Source organism: Lonchura striata, chromosome 1 (genome assembly GCF_050655825.1).
Source record: "Lonchura striata isolate lonStrDom1 chromosome 1, ASM5065582v1, whole genome shotgun sequence".
NCBI classification, from domain to species: Eukaryota; Metazoa; Chordata; class Aves; order Passeriformes; family Estrildidae; genus Lonchura; species Lonchura striata.
This window is the reverse complement of record NC_140703.1, coordinates 113,782,321-113,805,752: the sequence shown is the minus strand read 5'-3', so window position 1 is coordinate 113,805,752 and position 23,432 is coordinate 113,782,321. Positions and strand designations below refer to the sequence as shown.

At 41.2% G+C, this 23,432-nt stretch overlaps 1 protein-coding gene across 3 annotated transcripts in view; it reads left to right on the top strand.

The window, feature by feature from the left end:
• The first annotated feature begins 5,804 nt into the window (after positions 1-5,804).
• The window catches only part of PKNOX1 (PBX/knotted 1 homeobox 1), a 36,014-nt gene continuing 18,386 nt past the window's right edge, over positions 5,805-23,432 (top strand). Inside the window, exons 1-5 of one of the 3 annotated variants that reach the window (XM_085586614.1) lie at positions 5,805-5,873; positions 10,728-10,973; positions 16,376-16,455; positions 20,621-20,722; positions 22,810-22,937. In XM_085586614.1, coding sequence (XP_085442740.1) covers positions 20,672-20,722; positions 22,810-22,937 — 179 coding nt within the window. In that variant the 5' untranslated portion in view covers positions 5,805-5,873; positions 10,728-10,973; positions 16,376-16,455; positions 20,621-20,671. The remainder of the gene's footprint in view (positions 5,874-10,727; positions 10,974-16,375; positions 16,456-20,620; positions 20,723-22,809; positions 22,938-23,432) is intronic. The other 2 variants (XM_021546777.4, XM_085586624.1) reach the window with 2 other exon arrangements.

Here is a 23,432-nt window from a genome sequence, read left to right as displayed (position 1 = left end):
CTGGCTAGACAGCTGCATTAGGCAGCAAAGTACCTAATCCTCACTGAAGGCCACCTAATCCCCTCATCTTAATGGCCTTCTGCTCCTTCAGATAGTCCCTTCTTTATTCATTCCCTATTTGCTCAGCAATCGGATTCTTTCCTCTTCCATCTCCAAAAGGGCTGGCTCTGCTGGCCAGCCATTCTCATTCCTGGTTACCAACACCTCTCAGTCCTTCAGAGCTCCAAAATGCAAAAACCCATAAAAGCAGCTGGAAGTAAATGAGTAATGGAGAGGGAAGTCACGTCTCTATGGACTGAAGAAAGTGTTCTGTAAAGCAGTGTTTGAGAACCTTTCATTAGCGCTTCCCGGTAATTTTTTCTGCATTTCACTTTGCTGAATCCAAATCCTGCTCAAGCCGGTGGGAATTCTTCCACCAACTTCTGCAAGAGTTGGATCTAACCCCTGGTCTAAAAAGTAAAACTAGTCTCACTGGTTTTCTTTTATTTCAGTTGGTTTCACTTTCTGCTGCTCAACTCCTAGAATAACACGAATGCATTCATAGTCCTCCATGGTGACATTCATACAAAATATTCTCTTTTTATGTTTTTCGTAAAATAAAATGTGTATCAGCAATTCCACCTCTGTCATTTTGGCTCTGTTTTTCAACCCTGTTTTTTTGGCCCCTTCCACCTTCCTGACCTTCTACACAGAGCTAAATAATTTTTTTTTTTTTTACATATAGCACATTTTGGAAGAAACTTTGAACAGTAAAATACCCTCAGCTTTCAGCATTGCTAAAAACAAATAGTTTGCCCTCAGAAAATAACCTGTTTGTAGTATCTAGGGTGGAAAAAAGATATCCTGGGTTGTGAAAGTTGTTTGTTCCATCACCATGAAAGTCCTTGCACAGGTCCCAGGGCAAGACATGGCACGCAGGGAGGTGACAGTGGATTTCTGCATCACAGCTCAATCTTTAGCTTTAAAGTAGAAACCGTGCTTTTATTCCTAAAATAGCCATTTGTTCCAATTAACATCTTTCTGGTAGCAGAAAGGGAGCAATGAGTAGAGTATGGTGTTACAGAACACAGAGAAGGGAACATTATCTTACAGAGCTCTGGGGGGTTGTCCACCAAAATTCTTTCCAAGTAACGTGTTAAAATATTGGTAATGCAGTGACTCAACCATATAAACAGATGGAGTGAGTAGTGTGCAGCCAGTGATTCAGCCAATATACAGCTCTGGAAAATTCAAATTTGATTTAACATGAGGAGAAATATTGAATAAGACATTTCTAATTTTTCCTTTTGTTTGAAGAGGCTGTAAATAGGTTGGTTTTGCTACTGAACAGAGTAGAAAAACATAAGCTCATAACAGCTGATTCAAAGGATGGCATCCTTGGTCCTTGCACAGAAACTCCTTGCAGCAGTGCTGCACTGCAGTGCCAGCTCTTGGTCTGAGCCCAAGTCCCGCTGTGGGACACAAGCTCCTAATTTCTCCAGAGGGAGTGTTCCCAGCCGAGTTACGCAGATCTCCATGATCTAGTTCAAGCAACAGCATTTATTTAGACGGAGTTAACTCATTAACTTCGGCTTTAAGATCTTAAAAGCTGTATCCACTATAAAGTAAATCACACGTTTTTTTCCAGGCTCCTCCTATACCACGTAAAGTTGTGGCTGCAGATGTGAATGTGCTGTGCCTGCAAACAGGGCACACCAAGGCTGCTCTTGGGAATGCTCTCCAAACAGCCAGAGGACATCTAAGCTGTTGACATGTCTTACTACATCCTTTTTATTCCCTTGGAATGACGAAAGGAGAAACTGGTTTTCTATAGAGGCCTCCCATTGTCACGAGATCAACACTTAAAAACTCACCTGATTTTTATGGAAATCTTGGGGAAACCCTGTTCTCTTTAGATTATTCCAGTCCTATCACTGCAAATACAGGCTTTATTCCACAAGTTATGACTACAGATTACTGCCACCTGCATGGAAGCCTGTCCCTTCACCTCTACATAAATGTTGCCTTTGAAAGCTTAATTATTAAAGAGTTGCCACGTACAGAGTCGAGAGGCACGAGAAGTTTTCTGAACAGCTTAAATGCAGGTGAATGTTATGTTTTGCACACAGTTGTAATATTCATACCATGGTAGTTGCTGAAGGATGTCAGAGTAAGCTTAATTCCTCTAGCAGTTGTATGTAGGATACAGTTTTGCCCCTCCAATACACTTCCACAATCCTACTGTGCCTAAATAGATACCGAAAGTATATTTAAGACAAGAGATTTAGGAAAGTGCTTGTCTCATTTGATGAGGCAGGAGCTCAATGTGTCCAATTATCTGTGCCAGCTGTGAGGAGTGCTTATATATACTGGGAGCTGTTCTGAGTAGTCAGGTAAGGTCCTGACCCCACAAATCTATCTGGGCATGTTTTAAATAATGAGCTATACTTAATAATTTTATTTCATATGTACAATGTGAAAAAGGTAACAGAAGTTAGAGAATCTGTGTGTTCTGTTATTTCAATATTGTCAAACCCCATTTTTATGTATTTGCAATTTGCTATTATGAAGTATTAAAGTGAAATTTCATTCACCCTGGCATGTGGCTTTTGCTTTTTTTAGAAAGAAAATCGGCCCTCTTGCCACTGCATTGAAGTGAGTGCTCCCATACCAGTGGGAGCTCTGAGCACAAAACCTCATCAGCTGTGCAATAATCCTTATAAGATTTGCAGTATGGAGAGTTTCCTCAGGAGTGCTGTCTTCCATCCTTTGGATTGGATCCTTGTTCTTTTGCAGAACTAAGGGCCAACACTTTGTTTGGACATTCAGAAACAGAAAAGGCACCTGTCCTTTCTCTTTCTGTTTCTTTTTGTTGAGATTTTTTTGTTGTTTGCCTTTGGACCACTCATCTCAGTTACTTCTTCATTCTTTTTCCCCTACTGCTCATGTTTTCTAAGTTTCTGGCTTCTCTCAAGGGTCCTGTAATTTTTAGAGCTTTTCTTAAATCTTCATCTCCTGGAGCCATTTCAGCTGTGATATTTTAAAAATTAAGCTTAACCTTTAAAAATTAAGCCTGCAGAAGCTGTATCAGAGATGACTGAAGACAAATTGAAAAGCAAGGACCCCTTGACAGTGAGTGGGATCAGAACTTTCAGTGAGCTGGAAGTCACAAGTTTGATCAGGAATGATTTTTAGGTTACTTTCTTGTGGGAATGAGTTTTATATGGTCATGTCATGTAGGCAGAGGTATATCTGAGGGTGTATCCATGCTGTTTAATAATGTTTGAATCTACTGACTTACTCCAGACAGGATTAAAGCTGACAGAATAATATAGTTCCTGTGGCTTTCATGGAAATAAGTTGTGGAGCAGGGAGGATATATCATGTTCTCCCCAAATCATGGAAAATCTGCAGCAGGAACTTTTGGGCAACAGCATGCACTGACTAAAGAGAAATCTTAATAAATCACAACTTTGGAGGAGATTTCAACTAAAACTTGCACATTACACTCTAAGGTTAACAAACCACGAGGCGCAGATGTGGAGTGAACCAGGCTTTCTTCATTCTGATAATTCTGATAACAAGCTTTAAGATTGAGGGAGGTAAAACATCTACTGAAATCACAAAAAGAGTAAGAGACTGAGGAGAGTAATGGATGGATTAACTTTAACTACAAAGGCGACCAAAATATGGGATTACTGGGATGAGGGGGAAACAGCAGATGAAGAATTTCTACACCTGTTGTGCATGAGGGGGGAGCTCAGGAATAGAAAGTGGCAGCCAGGAAGGGAAGGAAAAGCAAAGGGAAGCAGGAGGAGAAAAGAAAATTCAAGTTGGGAAAGGCATCAAGAAAGGCTTTGAAGATCACTGGGAGGAGAGATTAAACAGAAACAAAATTAGTTTTAATTTAATCTGTTCGTTCTCAAAAGAAATCAGTGAACTCCCATCCAAAGAAGTGCAGGCGAGGCAGAAGAAGAACAAAGGGGTTGCAGGGAGAATCAAATTTGAAGAAGAGACAGGTCTGGACACGGGAAGCAGTTAATTTTAAGCACTGTTTAGTGGATGTGTCACTAATGAATGTGTCAGGGATAATGAGAGCTGAAACTTGTGGTAGCAGCAGTAGCAGTAGCTCTTGTGAACAAGAAAATAAGAGTTGTTTGTTTGTTTTGTTTTTTTTTCCTAATCTTGCTTAAATAAATCTAACACTGAGCCATGATTTACCCATCTGAGCATTCTGGATTAGCACAGCTCAGTTCTATCCTCTCTGCTTGGTGTATAAGTTTCCTCTGTGCTCACAATGTCCACATGGTTCTGACTGTGCAGGGGAAAATGGCTGGAAAAGGAACTCCTGAGAAGGCTCCAGGCGGTCTGGCAAGGGGATGGAGCAACTGTTTTGTCAGTGGACAAATGGTGGCAGTGTGGACAGGGTGACAAGATTCCTGAAGCAACTGTGTTGGCTGAGCAGGGTCTTGACACAGCAGTGACGTGCAGGGGACTGATGGCACATTTAAGTAACTGCTTCTATTGCCAAACTATTAGCCAGATCTTTAAAAAGTGCCCTGGCCCAGGAAAGTGTTACGTAAAACCAAAAACAGAAAAAAAAATAGCTGACTTGCTACTGTTAAACCAGGGAGAGACATGGAACATGAAAAAACGTAGTGTATTCCCAGTTTAGCGGGTACAGGACAATCAAGTAGATTCCCAGTGGTGGCTTTGCAGAGGGACCTCGAAGTAAAACTGCTTTGGGTTTAAATGGAGCTTCCTAAATTGAGATTTGCTTTTTATGTGTCGCTTTCTTCCTCCTCTTGCAAACCTCTGCTCTCAAAGCCAGCGAGGTGTTGTGGGGATGATCTTTCTGAAGTCTTGAGAATGAGAGCAAGGTGAAAGTTCCAGATCCATCACCTGTGACATGCATGACCCAAAGGCATCCCAGCCCTTTTGCACAGCAGAGTCTCTTTTTAAATATCCCGACAGCAAAACGGCCAAGCCATAGGGCACCCGCCTGAAAGCACATTCCTGTCCCTTACATAGGAATGGTTTGGGAAAAGGGGGAATATTTAACAGCGGTAACTCATGGGGGAAGAAGCTGTGACAGCACTGGTTCCTCCCAAGCGGAATTTCACTACAAAAAAAACCCAAAAAAATACATGTGTGGTCAGCATCTTTATTTCGGGCCGTGGCGGGGCCGCGGGCAGGATCCTGAGGGACAGCGCAGGTCCCGCGCTTTGGGGGTCTGGGGGAACAGGGGGCGCAGCTCTGGGGCCGGGAGGGTGCCAGGGCTCGGCCGGGCAGCCTCACCCCAGGCAGGCCGGAGGAGCTGCTGGGACGAGCCGTGAGGAGCCTCCTCCAGCGCGGCTGCCGCGCCCGGGGCTGCCCGGGGCGAGCCCCGCCCGCCCTGCGCGGCTCCCCGGGGCACCGCAGCGCCACCAGCCGAGGCGAGGCGCCCTCCCGAGCCCGGCGAGCAGCGCCCTGAGGCGAACCGAGGGCGAGCACCAAGCGCTGCCCGAGAGAACGGCGTTCGTGCGCCGGCACGAACCCGCCGCAGCCGCTCCCCTCATGGCGGAGCCACTTGGTGCCTCCCTCCTCCCCCCCACCCCCAGCAATGGTTTCATCCCCCCGCCTCACACACAGCGAGAGGCGTGGCCTCACCCCCCTGCTTTCCCCGCCCTCCTCATCCATATTCATGAGGGAGAGACGGGCGGCCCCCAATGCGGAGGGGCGGTGCGCCCAAGCCCCGCCCCGGGGCGATGAATATTGATGAGGCGCGCCGTGGCGTCGGGGGCGGCGCGGGCGGCGATTGGCCGGGCGCGGCGGCGCGCGGTGACGCGCGCGGCGGCGGTGCGGGTCCCGATTGCTGCAGCCGCTTGTCAGTGTGACGAAGATTGGCACCCGAGGTAAGCGCTGTCACTCAAACCCCGCTCCAGCCCCGCCGTCCATCACGGCGCGCCCGCCGCCCGGGCACGGCCGCACCGGGGAAGCGGCAGAGCGGCCGGGGAAGGGGCGAGCGGGGCGGCGGCGGCGGCGAGGGGGGAAAGGGGCACCCGCGCTCCGCCGCCGCTCGCACGGACCGGGGGGTTTAAGGGGCGGTGGCGGGCGCGGGGAGGGGAAGGAGGGGAAAAGCGGGGAGGGGTGTGGGGGGGGGGAGCGGAGCGAGGAAGGTTCTGGAACGGCCGCCGTGCGCCCGTTGTGTCCCGGCGGGGGCGCGCGCGGGGAGGGGACGCGGGAGCGCGCGCGGGTCCGCGCGGAGGAGGAGGAAGAGGAGGAGGAGGAGGAAGGAGATGGGGGCGATGGGATGGGGGGGGGTGGTGGAAAGGAAGGAGGGAGGGAGAGGAGGCGACGCGATGCTTAAAGGGGCAGCACCGTGCTGGCCGCTCCTCGGAGGCGGCGGGGGGAACCGGAGGGGGCTGCTCCGCCACCGCCGCCCCTCGCAGCTGCACGCCGCTCTCCTCCGCTCCCTCCCGGGATGCCCCGGCACACCTGCCCTGCCCCGGCGGGGATGCGCCCCGCTCTGCGGGATGCTCCCGCCTGCCGGCCGCTCCGGGTCGCTCCTCGGTGCTGGCTCCGTTCCGCCGTGACCCCCGCGCTCTGCCGGCTGCCCTGCGAGCAGACACCTTCCCGGCAGCCAGCCCCGGGGTTGCCGCGTGTTTACGCGGCCGCAATTAGGAGCTGAGACTTGACACTGCCCAGAGGCCCTGCTGGGGATGTGTAAACAATAATAAATCAAGCGCTGGTTTTATCCCCAGCTATTGCCTCAGTGAGCCACATGTCCCGGGTCTCATGGAGCGGTCCATGGCTTTCCTTCGCTCCCACCGCGCCGGAGTTCGTCAATTAGCAATATCACAATATAAGTAGTTAACACGTTCGTGTGATAATTCTCTGTATAGCTTATTGCTGTTTTTAAAAATTTAATTGATTACATATTTTCTTTAGTCTTAAATGGCGATACGTAGTGTAATTTTAGAGATAGGTCACAGTATTTGCTTATTTTTTTAGTCTGCTGCTGCTGAAGTTTTTAGTCCCTTTTTGGAGTTTTGTCTGAGTAAATGACTGGTGCGGTTTAGGGAGGGAGAATCCCAGAATGGTTTGAGTTGGAAGGGACCTAAAAGCTCGTCTTGTTCCAACCCCCTGCCGTGGGCAGGGACACCTTCCACTATCCCAGGTTTCTGCAAGCCCCAGTGTCCAGCCTGGCTTTGGACACTTCCAGGGATGGAGCAGTAAATAATTTATTCCTAATGCAAGACACTGCTATGAAACCCTTAAAACTGAATGAGTTGCTGGTTTGTTGGATTTTTTTTTTTTTTTTTTCATTTGAGTGCTGCCCAGGCAAGATTCATTTTGTGTCCTTGCTCCTCTCTGGAATAGGTTATGTGCATTCCATTAAACAGATCCCAGGAACAGGCAACATGGGCATTATGTTCTGGATGTTGGAAAACACTTGGGCCAACATCCTGTGGAGAAGAGCTAGAGGCTGTAGGTCACTCTCAAAGTATGCTAAATATCTCTTTTTTTAAAAAAAAAAACAAACCAAAAAAAAACCCTTTCTTAGTTTTTACAAAAAAATGTTCATTTAGTTAGTTCCTAATTTTATTCTCAAGCATTCTCTTCCACAAAATTTTAGTGCAGATTGTTTGGTGAGGAGAATTGTAACAACTGTGGCTTAGGATATCCACATATCCTGCTGTTCTCCATGCTGTGCACACGCTCACAGGTTGTTCCCTGTCCTCTGTGGGATATAATCTGTTTATGGGCTGCCTGTGCTGTGGGGTTACATCCCTGTGGCTGTATTTGTATGTGTGGTTGAAGTGAGATGGCTTCTGCAGCTGGATGGAGCCCTGGTCAGTCCCTGCTAGCTGCACATGTGAATTTTATGGATTACACTGAACCAGGAAACAAGATGTTGTGACTGTATCAGAAATCCATCCTTAGATGTGTTTCCAGACTGTGTCATTGCTACAGTGTCAAGCAACAGCAAGTGCATTTTCTGTCAAGTCAAATTGCAGATTTATCCTTTTCTGAGTCTGTGTAATCACATATAGAATCATTACATCCAAGTTTTCAAACGTGTCTGCAGGAAACAAATCCCCCAAAGATTTCACATAATCTATTCAAAATAATTCAAATTATTTTTCTTATGAATATTCGATCTTCAGTTTATTTTATGTACTATACAGCATTCTTTTGACTGTCACCACTTGATATATTTTCTTGTCGTCTCATAATTAAAGTATCCACAGGAAAACTTCAGTGTAGGTTTCACTGCGTTTTCTTTACATAATCTCCAGTTCAGTGGTGAAAGGCAGAGCTCAGTGTACTGCAGTCACAGGGTAAAAAGGGAAAGTCACAGGGTAAAGTAGAGGCTGGTGTGCTGAACTGAGATTTTGGAGGCTCAGATCATTGCTCATTGATCTCCCCAGTGGATTTTGGCCATGCATTTTTTTTAAATCTGTGCTTATGTGTTTTGCTGGGCTGAATTTTTTTTCTTGTTGAAAAATTTTTTTTCTTGTTGTTTCTTGTTCTTCACATTTTGAGTACATTGTTGTTGTTGTTAGGGTTAGTGAGGGTTTTGTATTTGGAAATTTCACTTTGGCATGTAAAAAGTCAAGCTGGTATTAAGTACTTACAGCTTTGATTTGTATTCTTAATACAATTTGTAATATTTGGGTCAAATAAAAATAACATTTTAAAGCTAAGTCTTTGCAATCTTCCATTATGGGACTGAAAGGAGTTTAGAATGAATGAAATATAAATTTATTTTAAATACTTTAGCCTTACAAAATGGTTAGTCTTCTGGAAGCTGTAATTTCTTCTTCAGAATTCTGCTTTCCAACTATATTTTTCTGTGCTGTAAATGCAGTGCTCTCATGAAGCCCTAGTAATTCTGATTGCTGCCACAGCAAATTTGGGACTGTTTAGGAGCAATTCAGTTTCCTGGAAAAGAGTAACTCTTTGGTGAAATTAAAGCCTGTAGTAGTGGCCGAGGGTGAATGATCACAGAGCCACCACTGTGGCACTGGAACTGCCTGTTCTAATGGCCGTGTTAATGTTCTGAGTGGAGCAGTCCAAATTGTATTTCAGAATATTATGTCGTGGTCTGGCAGCCAAATGTTGCCTCTGCAAAACTGGCACATATGTGAAAGCTTACAGTAAAGCAGATTAATATTTGTATTTTGGTCTAAGTAAGACCAAATGCAATTTTTTTGTGTGTGAAATTAAAAATGTTGCAAATGTTACTTCTCTTGCAGCAGCTGGTTACTTCACTTCTCACTTGTTCAAAGGGTCTGTAGGTTTAAAAATGAGAAGCCTCAGAGGGGTTTATTTTGCCACAGCTCAGTGCTGTACAAAATGTAAAACAACTTACTGCTCTTCTAAGCAGGAGGATTCCAAGAGCAAGGAGAAAAAGCTGCTGATGGAGTTCTTTCATTTGCTTACTTGATGCCAGATGTTGCCAAAATCTTTTACCCAGACTATTCTAGATCTCCCCAGGGTGACTGAACAGTGAAATATTCACACTTGTAGCAGGCTCTTCACTTTGTTCACTGAGGTGGTTTCACGCCAGAACTGTGGAACACAGGATTCATCAGGTAGATCAGAGATGAGGTGGAAAATAAAATAATGGAACCACGGATCTGGAAGTGCCAATTTTGTTATTATGGAGCTGTGGCACGTTTTTATGAAGTTGCTGAGGGGCAGTAACTTGGTTCCCCTGCCAGCAAAGAGGGGATCCCATGTCATGTATGGCGCTGGGAGGCAAACATTGGTGCTAGAAAGGGAAATAAAACTCAGACCTTGTTCTGACATGGTTGGTTCTCATCCTTCACAGGAACACATTGTTTGGGGTTTGATGTGGCAGCTCCTCCGGGCCGTGGTGTTCTCATTTTTTAGTACCTAGGTGTACAACAGAGGTATTTGCTGTTAAACCTGAGGGCTGTTTGAGTACACAGAGAGTCAAAAGGTGATTTTTGAAAATGGAAGCTGAGTGTGATGATCACAGACTGTCCTTCACCCTGCTGTGCTCTCTTCTGCAGCTGATGGGAAATTCAGGCAAAAAGTAGAATATGGCAGCCTACTTCTGGTGTACTGAAATAGGGATCCATTTCTTTTAAACCTCCAAATTCCAATTTTTATTTTATTGGTGAGGTTTTGGAATTGCCTGTGTTTTTTCTTGAAGGCAGAAGAAGCTAGGAAGTGTGGCTATACTTCACATCCTGCTTGGCTTTTTATGAGTTACACAGCAAACAAAGCAAAGGGAAAAAGGATATTATCATACTTGCTGAAAAATAAAGTCCAAGCCTTTTATATTCCAAGGAAGCAGAGGCAATTAGAAAACAGAAATTGGATCTTTACATGTTTTTGATCTGCCTAGAAAACAGGGGAATTAAAATGTGTGTGCTGTGTTGTATGTCTTTGTAACTAAAGAACTTCTGGGTCAGTCTGTGATCACTTAATTTAAATTTTCTAGCCCATTTTTATGTGGTCTAGACCATGGTAATAGCAACACTAGAAGGAAGATTACCTGTTTATCTTTTATTATTATTGTTATTTCGAGGTGTTGATTTCAGTAATTTAATTCTTAGTCCTACTGAAATTTGCCACAATGAATATGTTTGAGCAGGGTTATTCTGCCAACTTAAAAATGACTCAGCATCTTAAGAATGACTCTAAGAGAAAGCAAATATGTTAGTTTATAAGAAAGGCAGGATTCTGCTTATTTAAGAGCATATCAGCAGTTGTACATTTTATTGTTGCAGAGGGGACAGGATCGAAAGCATTCACATGGAGCATATGGCTGTTTATTGAGAACCTTCAACAGGCCAAAACCTCTTGGAAAACTTGGTTTATATGGTACTGGGCCAACATTTATTATCTAAATTACCTGAATATTCTGTGTAACACGAGTGTCTTCCTGTCTGTTGGTCCTTGCATGTCACCTGCCTGTGCAGTCATCACCTGGACCAAGTAGTTCAGCATGATGCAGCTCACAGCAGTAGGGATGGGTAAGTTTAATCCTAAATAGTCTTTCTTTACCCCAGAACACTTAGGCAGCAGTCATGACTCCTGGAAGGATGGAGATTTGTGTTTCTGAGAGATGGGAAACGAGCGGAGCAGGAAAGGAAGAGTTTTTATTTCATCCTCGTTTTAAAAAGAACAGTTCATTTTAAGACCTAAACTTAGTAGCAAAACCAAGTTAGTTTTTCAGGTTTGACCAAATGTTGGAATCAGAACAGGGAAGATTCTGGAAAAGTTAGTGATGGATTGGAATTGGATTTCACAGAGGGTTGCAGGGCCAGAGTTTTGTGCCACTTTCAGGTTTTTTGGCTAGTCCAAGTTAATGATTGATTCATGAATGGGGTTGTTATTCCAGAAATCATAAAAGATATAAAAATTAAATAATTGATAAGGTAACATCTTAATCTTGATTAATTGTTCAAATGCCAGAAATGTGTAGAGGTCATGTTCTTATCCATTCAACATCCAAAGTCCATTTTAAATTTAAAATTTTAGTTGCATTTATTATTTAAATAAAACTCCTAGGCACCCTTCAGTTGTACTTCAATAGCATCAGGAATTCACCCTTTCATAGAATAATTGGGTCCTTTTATGGTTTTATAATAAAAATGTTGGAAATAATAACATATGCTTACACAAACTGCTCACATTGTAAAGTATTCAATAGCAATAAAGGCAGAGAGAGTGGTGGTTATTCTGCATCTTCCTTATGAAACCACAAAATATAAACACAAAACAAAATTAATTTCAGTCATAGTTTATTGGGCGCTGATGCAAATCATGATTAAAATAGGATTTCCTGTTGCCTTGGTTTAATTTGCCTGGAAGGAGATGGTTCCATGAGTGTCTCCAAAAGTAAGAAATTTGGGACGTGCTTGTGTGGATATTCCAAAGGCTTCAGTGGCAGAGGGATGGATCTGTGTCCAGGGCACAAGCAACCCTGTGTGTCCACGTGGGCAATGCCAGAGAAATGGTGAGGGTGGTGGAGTTCTCATCCTTTTTTTTTTTTTCCTGTTTATTGAGTTACTTTTGTCTTTTTTTAAATTGAAATTTGGTTTGATAAGGTAATTAAATATCAGTAAGCAGGAGTTGTACAGGATCACTTGCAGTTGTGGAAGTGCTGATACACATCCTCTGGGATGTAAGGAGCATTTGGATTCTTCCCAATGCCACACTCTTGCCACGAGAGAGCAAGGCAGATGTGACAGCATCTTTCTGATTTTTGTGTCCAACAAGTTATGAAAGCACATTGGGTAAAAAATGAGGGCAAAAAAATCCTTCTCTGTCCTGTAACAATAAATGTGTGTGAGGATTCATGATGTGTGTGTGAGGATTCTTGTACTGGACCCTAAAGTCCTTCTGTTTATAGTGTTAAGAATACAGAAAAAAAAAAGGAATCTTCATTTATGATGTGAATATTGGTAGTGGATGAGGGAGTGATGGGAAATATTTTTGCTCCTTCATACCCTAATCCCTTAAGAGTCTTGGAACAATTAAAGAGGGTGTTTTCCTTTCCCCCAGGTTTCATTTTTCTCTTGCCAAAATTGCTGTTTAGTCCCCTAAATTCCTTACTATTACTTTATGGTGCTAATAAAGCCCAGTCAAATTACAGTATGAATTGGGTAGGAGAAATGAGATGCTGCAAGAAGTTCCTTGAATTTGAGGACCTTTCCATAGTCAGAAGAATGAGGATTCTATTTTGCACAAGGTAGGAGAGCAACCTGAGGATTTCCTTCCAGAATTCCAAGAGCTACCTGTGGGCAGCATACCTGGCATACATCATCTTATAACCTTCTGACTTCAGAAACATTCATTTCTGAATGAAGGATTGGATAGAATTTTTCATCTTTCTCGTCTTTGTCAAGAAGGACTGTGGTAAATTGGTGCTGACATGGAATCAGGAATGTGACCCATGATTTTGTACCTTTCCCTAAAAATAAGCTGGTGTACACACCAAGGATGTGTGCAGAATCAGGAGCTGGACTTCTTCACAAGACCAAGATCCCCTCAGTTTTTTATTTCTGTTTTATACCTGGAGGAATTGCTATGATCTATGCATCCTTAATATTAATTTTATCAGTTAACAGCATATGCAATTTTAGCTTATAAAGTGGCACATTTATATATAGATATATATTTATTAATTTGGTACTTGCTAATAGGAGAATTTCTACAACTAAATGTACTAAAAGCAGAGTTTAAACAAAGCATGAGTTGTTAAAGTAGCACAAATCTTGTAATGAGATGGTTTGTTGTTGGTCATGCTGTGTGACAGTGTGTGGTGGTGCTTGGGAGGTGGCCTTTGGTGTGAACATTTTGTATGGATTGTTAAGATCTGAGATGGAGGGATATGAAAAGAGGATGCTAGGAAAGATTAATGGCACAACAAAGCAGTAGATACACTGTTGGAGAGGCCTTGCTGAATAAAGTCACTATTACCTAGCATCCATGTTCAAAATCCTACATGTAAAGAAAGGTTGATGGTAGCTTGGACCACAGCCTGTATTTCTGCAGAAATTCAACTTTACTTGTGGATTTTAATTTTCCATTTCTTAAAGTATAATTGGCATTCATTTTTTAATGTCATCTCATATTCATCAAGATTAACATATAAATAACTATTGCACCACCAAACAATAAAGGGAACAAAGTGACACAAAATAAATCTCATTTTACTGCAGCCCAAAATTGGTTTTGTGGCTTTTTAGGGCTTGACTCCCAGGGCAATTGACAGCATAGCTGTTGTAAAGTAACAGAGTGGCTGTATCTGTGTGATGGAACTCCCTGAGGCTGGTATTAAGTTCCTGAACAGGAACATTGTCTTTCTTAAAAGTATAATATTCTAAATAATGGCTGTACTTTTTAAGCACATGAGACAGAGGAAATGGAAGCCACCTTCGTGCTGAACGAGGAGAACATTCTCATTGAGCACAGTTTTAATAAACTTGTCTGTATCAACTTCATATTGATTTGTTTGTCTAATTTCTGTGAATGACTCTGCGTGGGCAGGTCAGGACTGCAGCAGAGGTGAAGTGAATCCTGGATGTTGGCATCTGCTCTACTTGCTGCTTCATTATTTTAATCAATTATTGCTATCATTATTTGAATCTATAAAAATACATGGATCTTAACGTCTGCTTGTATTACTTCATGTGGATGTACTCACAGGTCTTTGCTTCCTGAAATGCAGAATGAGAGGATGACTCAAACGAGGGCTCTTCAGTGCTTGAATGAACAAGTTCCTGTTTTACTTTGTAGTTAAAACCTCAGTGCTGATTCACTTTCTGAGAGACAAAGCAAGTTGCCCTTTGTTTTGGTTTCGTAGTTGAGTATTTTTATTACGATGGCATTACTTTAAAGCTTGTCTGCCGGAGGAATTAAAGGAAAACAAAAATTGGCAATAGCAAGTCCAGGTTAAGACTCCAGAGTGCCTTGGTGTTGTCTCCACCCTGTAACAGGTGTATCTGAAATGTGCAAGAAGACATCATCATCTGCAAGCTCAGATCTCTCTTGTCTGATATTTTTCAGGGTTTAGCAGTATTAAATGTTGTCCAATGTCTCTTTGAAGAGGGCACTGTCACTGCAGCATCCTCTGGCTCCTTAGCCACATCCTTCCCTCTGCAGCATCTTTCACCCAGGCCTGCATTTCTTTAGCACCTCTTTGTTCCTGCCCTCAATATCTCATAAGCTGCCTAGAAATTTGCTGTTTCTAGAGTTACAGCTGAAGGCTTTGCAGGCAAGGGCTACTTCTTCATACACTGAATATTGGACCAACCAGATCTGGCAGCAGTGGTCCCACCAGTTCCTGGCTGCAGTTATTTTTCAGGTTTGCAAGGGCAGGATTTTCAGGTTTGCAGTAGTGCTCCTTATGTCTGAGCAGAGACAAGGAATGGATAATTCATCTATTTATCTATCCTGATTTATCTGTCAGTGACCTCTGTTCTGAAGATGCCATAAATAGTGAGAAGTCCTTTATTTGAAAGTAGCCCAGTAAATTGAAGTGAGAATGAGTACCAAAATGCATGGCATGTGAAGAAGGGAGTAAGAGGGTTACATTGTCCTTAGAATTGAATTAAAAAGCTGCAAAAATGAGAGAAGCCCATTTCTGAATATGCAGATCTTTGGCAGTTTAAGGAAAAGTGGTAAGAACTTTTAATGTGCCATCTGCTCCTTGAACCTTCAATTGAGACCAGGTGTATCACTTTGGGCTGAAACTCCTTCTTGCTCAGTGTTCAGTTTCTAACCAATGGCTGAAATTTAAACTGCCTTAAAACTCCTCAGATAGCTTCCCTGCTCTGTTAGAACCAGGTTTCATGAACCAGGGAAGGCATCTAGATTGAGTGGCCCTTCACATTTTGTTTTTCTGTGAACTTGTCTGAAAACCATCACTTCTTGGAAAACAGCACATGCATAAATTTTAATTAATTTAAAGACCAAAGACCAATTTCATCTTGCTTTCAGAAATGTTGGAGTTACTTTCTCTCTTATTCTAATTGTGAACTTAATCTCTGTGAGAAACAGAGATAATCAGATTCAAGATCTCAGCTGTGTTTTAGCCATCATTTAATTTCTGGTGGCCCCTGTGCAACCTTAGTGTCTGAAACGTCTCCTGAGATGGTTTTTTAATGCTTTTCAGCAGTTATGTTTTCTACGTTTGTTTTCACAATCTTTGCTACTTTGCTTTCACAATCCTTACTACTTTTTAAAAGTAGCTTCACTGTATCATATGGGTGCTATTAAACGTAATTAAAGTAATTTTAAGCTGTAATTTTTTGAAAGCTTTTTAAAATGGCCGAATAATCCTGTAGGAAAACCTGTCTTCACAGAACACAGGATCCTAACCATGGCCCATTTCTAGCATCTGCTTTGATTTTATAATGGATTGTATTCAAATGATTATGAAGGAGATTTAAATGGGAGGGGAAAAAAATCTCTCACCTTTCTTGATTTCATGCTTAATTTTCACAACAGTGGTGAGTTACTCCTATTTGCATTTCATGGTTTTATTTTTGGGATATGTCTTGCCTAGTCTTGGCAGACAGACACGGAGCCAAGGAGTAAAATATGAAGGTTGAACAGTGAGAGAGTTATTATCCAAATGGAGCCTTCTGTTAGAGGTGTCAGCAGAGACAAAGGTGAATGTAGAGAATGAATGGAATAAGATGACAGAAAGATCAAATAATGGGATAAGAAGTTCAAGCGTGGGATAATGGGTGTGATTAGAGATTATTAACAATGCAAAGATTTGCAAAACGTGCAAAAAATTCTTGTCTGTTCATTAACACTTGATGAAGGAAACACATAGTAAAACAATTTAAAAGAATGGAGCTGAGTCTTAGAATGTGTGTTCTAAGGTGTTATTTTCTTCTATTTCTCTGTTGATTTTTAGGTTTCTGTCTTCCACCTTGCACATAAGTGGGATCTCTGTGCTGGAACAAGATAATGTCTTCAACTCATTGAAGGAAAGGGGTGAGCTGCTTTCTCATGGACAATATTTTGTCTTCTTTAGAAAACAAATAAATATCATCCTATATTGTGTTGAAAAGGAAGCCAGTTCTAGTTGCTTTTCATGTGTCAAAAAGTTGATTTTTGTTTCACCTTGTGTGAATGTGAGGATATAATGTTACAGAGTAAGTACCAGGACTAAACTTAAATAAGAATGAACAAAGAGCCATGCCAAATCTGCCAGTCAAGCATTTCTCTCTGAAGGACTTCAAAGAAACATGTATGAGGGAAAATTAGGAGGAATGATTACTTGTTAACAAGTCTGTTGGGCAGTTCCTTCACAGCCCTAAGAGGGTTGGTGGTTAGGTCGTAGCCTGGAGCATAACTATTTATATCTCTTACGAACATCTGTTGTAGCTTGTATATGTTAAAAATGATACCACTGATCTCCAGCAGCTCACTTGTACCTCTGTGAACGTTACTGGGTGGTCCCTGTGCCCTTAATTATGAAGGAGTAAGTGGAACAAGCGAGCAGTGGAGTGATGAATGTTAAGTGATCACTTTGTGTGTATGTTTCAGCTCACGTTTAATCTCTTCTCTTACATACTCAACTTGCACAAACTCTCCACATTTCTAATTATGATTACCCCTCTTCATTTAGTTTCCTTTCTGCTTTACATTTTCACTTCACATCTCCTTTTATAAAAGGCTTCCCTTTTTTTTTTTCCCTTTGCTTTGTAGACTGTGGTCTTTTATGAATTCCCTTTCACCACAGGTGTCAGTGGAGTTTCTGATTGCAAGTCATGCATCAGCTTCCAGTTACATGACCTTCAGTTTTTCCTTGGGTTTTCTACACACTTTGCTTTCAAAATAAATAGAATAAGAGTTAGTTCTGTTCTGTGTGAAGCAGACCAGCAGGTTATTTTTGTTATTTGTAAGTCTTTGAATAGAACACAAACACGCAGTTTTCCCTCTAACTCTCGATTTCTTTCACAGAAAATAATTGGCATTTTGAAAGCTAAGATGTCCTGAAGTCTTATATTCTTGGGTTCACCTCAGATAGCCAAATACTCTGTGTCCTGAGGTAGAGTGTGCTGGTTGGAGATGGTCTGTGAGCTGAGAATGGACACACACGAGCCAGAAATGACCACACGAGTAGGTCAGCCAAGAGCAGGGCTTGTTCCAGCACACCACAACCGCTTCATTCCAAGTCAGCTGCTTTCCATCACAGCCACCTTCAGCAGGGAGAGGCCTGAAGCAGCCTGGCTGACTGGGTGTAAAAAGGATCAGAAAGCATCCAGGTGTTGTGTGAGCTGTGGAGGAGCTGGGGCAGTAATTAGCTGTGGCAGTGATAAACATCTGGGAGCGATAGCAGCCCCAGCGCTGTCTGCAGCCTGAGCATCTGCTGGGGCTGTGCCTGCTAACGAGCCCTGGGTGCTGCATCCCAAATGAGGCCATAAACCCCCAATCTGTAAATACCTTCTCAGTTACTTTTCCTAAAGTTTAACACAGTTTGTTTCTTGCCTCTACTGAGTAATGAGCAAATGTTTCTTTTTAGTGAAGAGAAGTAATTCCTCAGTTAATTGCCTCAATTTAAGTGTGTGATTAGCTCAATTTGTTCTTCTTGATTTGCAGTGGTTGTCTTCACTAAATCTCATCAGTTCCTATCTTGTCTAATAGCTTAATCTTTTTCTACTGTAATTATAAGTCAGAGGGGAAGCTCTTGTGGGAAATAAAGGATATTCTCATGTAGATTTCCTTCCAGTCATCCCTCTGGGAGAGAATATGGTCAAAGTCCTTCTAGATGCAATAATCTATGGATCTAGCTCAAAGCTGTGCACCTCCTTTTTTCTTTTGTGTGGCCTGCGGGCCTTCCAGATGTGGAAGTCTCTTCATTATGGAAATCTGGAAGGAAGAGTTAGTCCAGCTTGTCTTGTTCTCCAAAAATCTTGCCATGTCCTACTGTCTTTACCACTTTACATGTATTATCTTTGTAGCCTCCCTCTCCAGGTTTTTCTTCATGCCACAAATATGATCTTATGTCCTTGTGAACTCTTAAGACTTTCTTCCTCTTCTACAACTGTTTTATTTTCTCATTTTTGCCTAAGAATTTAATCTTTCTCCCACAGTTAAACAATTTCTTTAGCAGTATTTTCTGTGGGACTTAGCTTTAAAATAATCATTAAATAGTGTTTGCTCTGTTGGTCATTTCAACTGTTCTGCTTTTATTTTGAGGGTAGTCTGGTCCATGCTTTGGATGTCACAGTCATAAATTAAATATATGTCTTTTGAAAAGGAAGAAAAGCAGCATTTTCTATGTGCCTGTTCACTCTATCAATACAGACAGGCACTTGCATTGGCTGTCAGCTGCCATTTATGGAAGAAAATAAATATTTAAACATCAAACAAATGCTTGCAGAGCTGATGCTACAGAATGTGTTCCCTTAAAGTATTTTGAGAGGTGTCTCGCTTATTGTGGCAAATGCTGATTTAACTTTTAACACTAAATGATTTGTAACTGTAAAAAAGAAATGCAACATCTGAAGTACTTCTATCAGTGAGTGCACTTCAGTTGTTCACTTTGTATTTTTAATTTTGGTGAAGAAATCAGTCATGTTTTTGGAGTTTCAAAGAAAGAATACTGATGTTCAGTTAAAATAGATATTGCTTGGTTTGTGGAGGAAGCCATGCTTACATCATCTTGGTGAACTTCTCTGGTCTTTGAAACTATTTAAAAAAAAAATTTTAAAATTGCACTCATACTTAGGAATTACACTGAGTGAATTTGATGCAAAGTAAGGCTTGAGATTTCTCCTGAGGAGTTTGGTTTGTCTCTGTGCCTGAAACTGTTGTCAAAGTAGGGAACCTTGAAATTTGTCCTGTGTTTCCAAAATGAAACACTCACTGGAGACTGTTATAATCTGTAGGGGAAAATATCCAGAAATGTAAAAATTGCTCTTAAAATTGTCATATGCACTAGTAGTATGCAATAAGGGAAGGATTTAAAAATAGTTGAAAAATTCGTAGTGATTGAACACATTGCAAAAAAAAATTTAAAAATATTCTGTTTCAGATCTTAAAGTGGTGAAAATTTTAAAACTTAGTTCTTCAATACTGTAATAAGTGAAAAAGAGCAGAAAGCCTGGAATTATTGCCTGGATATAATGTTTTTCAAGACATGAGCTCTTTTTTAATATGGATTTTTTCAACAGTAGCTAAACATTAGAACTCCTATGTGTCAAGGAAAATTGACTTCTGTGTTAATAGTTACTGGTAATAGCTTAATGAGTTACATGATTTCAGTTGTAATGGCTGCAGATCTGACATGAAAATGAAATGTGAAGTAATAATGTGAACAAAAAAGTTGGGTACACTCTATCTGGTGGTGGTGTTTTGCTAATTTATTTTTTTTTAATTATGGTATGTCTTAATTTAAAAATGTTTAACTCATCTGGGCACCAAACTCCAGCTAATGCCTAGAGAGAATAACACGATACATTTACTTGTATTTAAATCCTATTATAATTAATATTTCCCAAAGTATCAAATGTCTCCGAAATCAAGACTTCTGAATTCCTAGATCCCTTTTGAAACATTATAATCACATGGGCCCAGTTGTTTAAAAAATGTTAGATATTGTTCCCTTCTTTGTTGAACCTTAAATGATTTGGATGGCAAATTCCTGATGTCGGAAGTGATTTGAGGCTTGGTCTCTTAAAGTAATTTCAGCCCTACTTTAGAATTTGGGATTCATGCCCAAAAGTGAACAGGGTATTCCTTAACTTTTGCATTTGGTTTATAAATTTAAACTATTATTATTTCAGTTACAGTGATGCTCAGTGAGTTGGGAGCCCTTTAAAAACACAGAAACACAAACCTGCCCATTTCTGGATTTCATTTATCACCTTAGAACTAGTGCAGAAATTGATGCTAAAGTTCACTTGAGCTTGTGAGTATAAAAAATCCTCAGCCTCTAAAATTTTTACTTTAAAATATAAAGAGACAATGAAGCTGTTATATTTCCAAACTGAATTTATTTGTTGTTTGAATTTGCATGTGGCCTTTGTTGTCAATAAACTCTCTGAGAGATGTGCATAAATCTGAATTTCTACCTTTATTTTTTCTTCCCCCTTTAGAACTGGATTCTAAGTGGCCACTTTTTTAACTAACTGTATGTTTTTCTTTAAAGAATATTTATTCATGCTTATGATGATTTGACACAATTAATGTCTTAATAACCATGATGGCAACACAGACATTAAGTATAGACAACTATCAAGATGGACAACAGGTAGGTGTGTTTTCATTTCTCTAGGAATTAAATACACTTAGGAAGAGGGAAAAAAAAAATAGTGACTTTGTCCTTAGTGCCTTGTCACTGTTTAAGCTGGAATAATGAAACATAGTCATGTATATCTGGTCATGTTTCTTTTTTGTACAACATGCTGTGTAGTTTTGCACTTTAAATTGCTGAATTAAAGTGCTGTTAACTGGAGGTAAGTGGTGAGCTGGCCTCTCTGTGTCAGCCCTAAGCAATAACTACAAGTACTTCTGTCAGCAGATGGCAACAATGGGGAGCAGTCAGAAAAAAAACAGCAACTTCCCACATCTCCTGTAAAATGTTCATCTGAATGCAGTCAGATTTTTGAGTTTTAGGTTTTTTGTTTGTTTCTTTTATTGCAGTTCTAATTTCTCTCTCTCCTCTCACCTACTTTACATATTTGACTTTATTCCCCCAGCAAATACATACCATCCTGTGGCAGTGAAAGTAAAATACGTTTTTCCTAAAGAACAGATTGGTAGAGAGCTTTTTCTTCCTATTTGTTGTGTATTTCAAGTTCTCAGTGTCCAAGGTAGACAGGTAATTTGGGTGCCTGCTGTTTTTCTAGTTTGGAAATGGCCCACAGAAAAAAAAAAGGGAGTTTTAAGTGAGCTGTTTCCTCCTCCTAGGGCGATAGAACCCTAACTGAACACACTCTCTCCCTTCAAACTCTGCAGATGTATGGCCAACATTTATAATCACTTGTCTGAGTCATCCCCTTCTAATTTGCTCCTCCTTTCTGTCATTAGCCAAGAAATTAGTCCATTAGTTTCTATTTTTTTTTTAAGCATTCTGGCTTGAAAATCATTTCTGCTTGCTGAAGGAGCTCTCTGCATGGCAGGCTGCTCTGTTGGGTGGGAGATCCTGAATTTTCTCCGTTTCTGATTTTTCTAGGAGATGGTTTGGCCCCAAATAGGTAATAAAGCATAAACCTTTTGGTTCTCCCAAACTGTTAAGAATAGTATAAATTCTTCTTCTGCTGTTACGTGCAAATAAATTCAATTCTGTTAAAATCAGGCTCTCTAATAGTTTCTGGAGGCCTTCATCTCTACAGCTGTCAATTCTGGCTGCCTGGAGATCCCTAGAACAGTGTCTGTCCTCTACCTGAGATAAAAAGAAAATTAAGAGAAAAGTTTGCAGTGGTTTCATGTCTTTGTGCAGGCACTCAAATGGGAGAAAACCAAAAAGTTTGGGCTGAGGGTTGGAAACTGTGACTTTCACAGTTCAGGTTCCAGAAAGACCTTTTACTCCAAAAGATATTTTGCTGGAGGTGATGGAAAAAACACTTGGAACACCTTCAAAGCACCCTGAAAGTGTACCCAGCCTCCTGATGCAATTTAGGAGGTGTTCAGGTGAAACTGTGGCTCTGTGCTGCTTTTCCATGGTATAATAAATGTGGTAAATGTGGGTTAAATGGATGTGTAGAAGGAGTTACTGCTGTTCTCCTGTAGTTTGAAGAAGTTACTGCTGTTCTCCTGTAGTTTGACAGCCCTAAAATAGTTGGTTCCTGCAATATCTAAAAAGGAGTGCTAAAAGTCATGGGAGGTTATGCTTCTATAATTTAAGGACTGGAGGGACACAGAATATTTCAGATATTTTTAAGCAAATGTGCATTTTAATGGACAAAAAAACCCTAGAAGATCCTGTTCTTCAGTATCCTTATACAATGCACAGTAAAAAATTAAAAAGAAATCTTAAGAGCATAAACTTTTCTTTTCATTGATTTCGTCCTAAAGGATTTTTATGCAGACATTCCCATGAACTTCTTGGAGCAATGTACTCTAGGCTATTCCAAAAACAGCCACTTCAGAGACAAAATGCTTCAACAATTTACTAATATCTCTCATTCCCATTTTAAAGCCAACTTGGAAATGACCTTTATCCATCAAAAAGTGTCAGGGATTAAAAGAAGGGTTTTGTTGCTGCTACAACTTCTTGTGCCACTGCCAAGTCACACCAACCTTCTGGCAATCTAGGAGCCCTTTGCACTGCTCTTTCCTTAGAACACAGCACCCTTATTTTACGTCAGGGCTACAGATTTACTCTTTTTTCTACAGATGCAAGTGGTAACAGAATTAAAAACTGAACAAGATCCCAGCTGCTCTGAAACTGATGCCGAAGGGGTGAGTCCTGCCCCTGTAGAATCTCAGACTCCAATGGATGCAGACAAGCAGGCCATTTACAGGTAGTGGTGGACTCCTGTTCTGTCTTTTGAAGGGTGAAGGATAGCGTAGAGGATTTGGGGTTTTTTAATAAATAAATAATAAGTAGCTTAAAATCAGGTGGTCTCTTGGCTGTCTCCGTAGTTTGTAGGGGAAGAATGAGACCAGATAGGCTTCACTGTCAGTCATCAGCCAAGGAAAAACCTCCTGAGCTTGTGGGATTTTTCAATTACAGCAGTTTTAAAAGGTATTCTAAGGGTGGTTGCCAAATCTAAAAGTTGCTTTAGCCTTTAAACTGTGGTCACTATTTGTCATATTGTAGTTTTTATCTTCAATACGAGTTTTTACTTTTATTGTTATTAGGTCAATCTTTACTCCTTTTCCTTTAGGGATAACAGTCTATTCCCCAGTAATTAGCTCAAAATTGATTAAATATTGATGTATGAGCACGGTTAATTTGAGATTTTTTCAATGGAAAATGCTATGCTAAGCAGTTTGCTCAGTTTTCATGGGGTTAA